This window comes from Protobothrops mucrosquamatus, unplaced genomic scaffold, assembly GCF_001527695.2.
Source record: "Protobothrops mucrosquamatus isolate PMUCROS unplaced genomic scaffold, P.Mucros_1.0 scaffold658, whole genome shotgun sequence".
Taxonomy (NCBI): Eukaryota; Metazoa; Chordata; class Lepidosauria; order Squamata; family Viperidae; genus Protobothrops; species Protobothrops mucrosquamatus.
This window is the reverse complement of record NW_015386947.1, coordinates 689,038-694,787: the sequence shown is the minus strand read 5'-3', so window position 1 is coordinate 694,787 and position 5,750 is coordinate 689,038. Positions and strand designations below refer to the sequence as shown.

General features: G+C 39.4%; 1 protein-coding gene across 1 annotated transcript in view; it reads left to right on the top strand.

The window, feature by feature from the left end:
- Positions 1-1,137: 1,137 nt before the first annotated feature.
- LOC107289235 (mal, T cell differentiation protein) overlaps positions 1,138-5,750 on the top strand; it is a gene marked incomplete at its 5' end in the record, with an annotated part of 9,518 nt that continues 4,905 nt past the window's right edge. The window contains one exon of the mRNA XM_015817960.1: positions 1,138-1,305. Within this exon, the coding sequence (XP_015673446.1) occupies positions 1,138-1,305 (168 nt within the window). The remainder of the gene's footprint in view (positions 1,306-5,750) is intronic.

Below are 5,750 nucleotides of genomic sequence, written 5' to 3'. Positions count from 1 at the left end.
CTCAATACTTGGGAAGATTCTGGAAAAGATAATCAAGCAACGAATCAGCAAACACCTAGAGACATACAAAGTCATAACCAAAAGCCAACATGGGTTTGTCAAAAACAAATCTTATTGCATTCTTTGACCAGGTGACAAAATTAGTAGACTGTGGATTTAATTTACTTGCACTTTGGTAAGGCATTTGATAAAGTAGACCACAACCTCCTACTTGATAAAATAGAAAATGTGGGTTAGATAGCATCACCACCAGATGGATTTGTAATTGGCTGACAAACTGCACTCAATGTGTAGCCCTCAATGGAACTGCATCTAAATGAAGGGAAATATGCAGAGAGGTATCCCAAGGCTTTGTCTTAGGCCCAGTATTCTTCAATATCTTCATCAATTATTTAGACAAGGGGATAGAGGGGAATTCATCAGATTTGCAGACGAACATCAGGTTGAGAGGAGGGTTGGATTAGAAGACCTCCAAGGTCCCTTCCAAGTCTGTTATTCTGTTATTCTTTCCCAAAGACACCATTTTAATCAGAAACACAGAAAACTGTCTCGTCTTGTACATTTCAAGCCACATTCCGGTCAGTACTATAAGTATGGCATTGGGGTTGATATAAACCTAAATCAGAAAGACAAAATTTTCACTCCATTCAAAAGAGTGACATTGAGGTAGACACTTTCAGTGTTTGATTATAAGGATAAAGCAGGATGGCGGAAATCTTGTACACTACAGTACTTTTGGAGGACAAATGCAGATAAACGAATTTTTAAAAAATTAATGGCATTCTTCTAAATCTGTTTAAGACTTGTAAAGGCAACATGTCTGGATTTCTATAACTTGTTTAACCACAAGCTACCCAGTGTATTTTAGCATAGTCTAGCATAGGAGTCACCAACCCCCAGTCCATGGACTGGCACTGGTCCGCAGCATGCCAGAAAGCGGGCCGCACAAACAAGAAAAACTCCATCCTTGGGATGCAGGCAGTATTCAAAACTATACCCCCTCTGGTCCGTGGAAAAACCTTTCTCCATGGCACTGGTCCCTGGTGCCCAAAAAGTTGGGACCTCTGGTCTAGCACACTGTGAAAATCTAGCTATGTTAATTTATTACTGATAAACTATTTTTATACTTTCTTGTAGGTCTTTGGTGGCCTGGTCTGGATCCTTGTGGCTTCTACCAAAGTTGGTGAACACTTGAGTCAAGGCTGGGTGATGTTTGTCTCGGTGTTTTGCTTTGTAATTTCTACACTTCTTTTCCTCTTATATTTATGTGGAGCTCACGGTGGAAAAAGTGCTTGGGTTGCTTTGGTAAGTCATTTCAAAGAGACTAATACTGCATATGTTAACTCTTACCTCTTTCCAGATTACCAGATCTTACAACAATGCATCATATTCTTCTTCACTCCTGAGTTTAACTCACATGATGCAGATAAATTGGTGAGCTATGCAAAAGGAAGATGCATCCTCAAAGTATTGAAACAAATGGCTTCAAATGATGTCTGTGTAGTCATTTTTGTTTCCTTATCACAACTTATTATAATCAGAGTGTTCTAGAAATCCTAACAATGAAGCTCATGGATGTGTCCAGCTCATTCACCCTTAAGTTCCATTCCCTTCATCAGTTTTCATTCATGTATCATATGCAACATTTATACCACCAAGCGATAAATTACCATACTTACTATTATTTATTTAACAATTTTTCAGTCCCAAATTATACACCTAAGGAAAACTTAGATTTATAACCCTGAATTTTCTTCCTGGTTAAGAATAATGAAAATAACAGGCATTATAAAGCAATTTTTCCTTAGGTGCATATTTAAGAAATGATAACCAGTAATCTTTTTCGTTATTAAGATGTTAGTAATTGTGGTTCTTGGCTAGAGAGAACATTGAGTAAAGAACTATATTAATGAACTGAATCAAACTAGCCCTTTTTCTTCTCTCTACTTACAATACTTATCAGAACAATGTGATGGCCTCTGAACAATTTTCAGTAAGTCCAAATCTGGACATCATTACAATTTATTCCCTGTTTGGAAGTGAGATGTTGGGACACACTGTTTTCATTGATCTCTGGAATATTATTTTCAGATTCTAGTCTTCCACAATGCCTCCATACCTCAGAATTAATGGTTGAACTACTGATCACTGGGACTCTTATGTCCTCCTAGTCATTCTATGCCCAGGTTTGATCCAATGATTTGGGATGGAAAAGGTCTTCCTGCTCATTCTGGAATGACTTCATTCATTAGTTATGTCTGCAAATGGATCAATCATTCTAGCATGACTTTTGATTAAGCTGATCATTAGTCATGATCCACTTTTATTCTTGCCCTTCAGTTTTTCTGAAACCTTCCAAAAATTTTGTGTCCAAACCAAAACTCAGGATGGGGTCTAATCAATGCAGATTCTACTGTTTGTAATTTAGAAACTATATTTCTATTGATGTAGACCAGATTTTCATTTGTTTGCAGCCACACCATACTACTGATTTGCATAATTTGTTATCAACTACTATTTCAATACATTCACAAATATCACTGTGAAGAAATTGATTTTGGAATAGAATAGAATAGAGTTGGAAGGGACCCTGGAGGTCTTCTAGTCCAGCCCCCTGCTCAAGTAGGAGAACCTATACCATCTCAGATAAGTGACTATCTAGTCTCTTCTTAAAAACCTCAAGTGATGGAGCACCCATGATTTCTGAAGGGAAGCTATTCCACTAGTTAATGTTGAAGTGCATGACTTTGCATTGGTCTTATTTAACTTTCATAATATTTCTTTCAACTATTTCTGTAATTTATCAAGGGTGATTTTGATTTTTGTTGTATTGGTTGTCCCACAAAATTCAGTGTTATTTGAAAAATTGGTATGCATTCTGTCTGTCAAATATTGTTATGGCCCAGGTGGTCAAGGCAATGAAGGTCTCTAAAGAGTTCTTTATTTCTTTTAAACAATGTTCCAGCCAATGGCCCTCCAACAACTGGTAAGGCTCCACCCTCACGCTACCCTGAAGGCAGCCACCTTCAGTCCCCCAAACAACAGTCCCTCTAGTACCAAGAAAGCCCCCAGAGTAGGAGCACGCTCACTGGACAAGGTCCAGGGTTCCAAGTCCAATCCACCAGGCAGAGTCAAGGCACAAGACAGAAAAGAAGCATTGCCAAAGCCCCAGTGAAGCAAAGGCCCAACGTAGGCCACCAGAGAAGGGTGAGCTCCTAGGCAAAATACAAAGGGCAACCTTCCAGGCGAGGCAAGGCAAATAGCAACAGGCACAAGTAAAAGCCAGGTGAGTGTAAACCAAAGCAAACAATTGTTCCTGGCAGAGACTAACTCCCCGCGGTTTCTCCTTAAGTTACTTCCCTCCAGGTGTTCCTTGTGAGGAGGGATGGGGCGACCTCCTCCCGAGTAGCCTTGCAGCCCTTCTCTGGGCTTGCCTATGCTCCACTCTCCTTGCCCTTGGATCAGTGGAGCAGGCAGCTGTTCCTCATCAGAGGAGATTAGCTCCCTATCAGTACCACTGCTGGTCAGTACCGATCCTCCCCTGTACAGGTAGCTCTCCATCTGGTCGACCACCTCCCCAATGCCTGTGGGACCCGGGACAGCATTGTCCTCAGCCCCTGGTGTGCCTTCCCTGTCGGACAGTCCCAGCTCCAACTCTTCCTCCTTCTCCTCCTCCGAACCAGCCTCTGAGGGGGCCATGACAAATACTGAAGAGTGAACTTCATGGCACTGCACTTGGTACCTTTTTGCAATATGATTTGGAATAATTGATGGAGATCTTTTAAATAAGATTTTTGAATCATCTATGTATTCACTTAATTGTTAGGCCATATTGCCCTTATTGTATGCCCAATCAAGTAATATAATGTCTATGAAACCCAGTTTGGTATAGTGGTTAAGGCATCAGGCTAGGAACTGGGCCAGAAATTCTACTCCTGCCTATGGCACAAATCCACCGGCTTGACTTTGGGCCAGTCACTCTCTATTAGGCCCAGAAAGGAGACAATAGCAAATGATTTCCAAAAAACCTTGCCAAGAAACTAGTTCAAATATGTCACTATCTATTAAGGAATCTACCTGATTGAAAAACATAGTGTAGCAAGACTTGTTTTTTATCAAATCTATGCTACATTCTGTTGCAGATCAATCACTTTATGCCTTTTCCTAGAGTCTCCCCAGACATCGTATTAGAATGATAATAGTCAAAGAATCCTCCTTTTTTTCCAAATTTTGAATATGAGGACGATATTTTCCTTTTCCGTACACCTGATATTTCACCAGTTCTCCAGGATTTCTCAAAGTGAATAAATGAAGCATTGATTGGATCATTACTTAATTTCTTTGAGGTGCTAGGTTGCAATTCCTCAACTATGGGGATATTCCATGGCTATTTTTTTTTCAGTTTCATTATTCAATTCTTCAACTTTGTCTTGCTCTGCACAATTTTCTGTTGAAATACATGCAATATTTGTTTTTGTTCAGAAAAAATAAAACATCATCTGCTAGTATTTAGTTGTCTTCAGTGAATATATATTATGCACATTATTTTATTTTATTTTGTATTTTATTCTAACCCTAACAATTTTTTGTTATTTTGACATCTTTCATTAACTTCCCCAAGAGCCTTAAAACCTGGTTTTGCTGACTGGCTTGAGCCCTGATGGGGGTGCTCTTCACTGGAGGTGATTGAAGGGATAAGAGAGAAGGTCCCACCCTCATGTTATCCAGCTCCTTGGTTTTGGTTCTTATTTAAATCTTACTAATTTTAACTTTTATATTTATCTTTTTTACCATTTTGTAAGCCTCCCAGAATGACTTTATCAGTGAGATGGATGGCATGTAAAACAAACAAATAAACAAACAAATAAATAAATAAGAATAAATTTTAGTTTTTCCTGAATTTTAAGCTTGCCAGACTTCCAACCTGTATACTCTCCTTCGGTTACCTGATCCTTTTTGCAACTCCTCCAAGTATTCTTTTTTGTTTTCAGTTCTGCGATATTTTTTTAGTAGCCATATTCTTTTATTTGTCTTCTATTTTTCCCCTCACCCAGTGGAATTGCTTGATTGCTATTATGCTTTTAGTATTTCTCTTTTAGGCATTCCCACCCATCTTGAACTTCTTTTCCATTAGTTTTTCCTGCCATCAACTCCTACTCATTGTTGCTCAGGGTTTCTTTTTCTAAAGTCCAAGAGACACATTTCATTTCTGTCAAAATCAAGAATTCCAACATCAGATGGTTGCTTTCTCTGTTCTTTCTGCTACTTCCAAATCTTCCCTGTTGATTAGTATTAAATCAAGGATAACTGATCCTCTTTTGCCTTCCTTCACCCTCTGAAAAATACAATAACAGCAAGATAAGTTATGAATTTTCATCAATGTACAGGCAGCAAAACTCAATAATATTATAATTTTTAAAATCATTGTTCAATAAGTTTTGTTACTACATTTTTCATTTTTAACTTGCATAGGATTTAACTCTTGAAGTCCTCATAATCAAGCTCGCCATGCTTTGGCCACTTGTAACACTACTTACTAAAACCAACCTTGTGGATGGGGAGAAACAGACTCAGGCTCAACCCTTCCAAGACTGAGTGGTTGTGGCTGCCGGCTCCCAGGTATGGTCAGCTGATTCCATCGCTGACTATAGGGGGCGAAACCCTGGCCCCCTCGGAGAGGGTTCGCAACTTGGGGGTCCTCCTGGACCCACGGCTGACACTGGACGACCAGTTGGCGGCTGTGGCCAGGG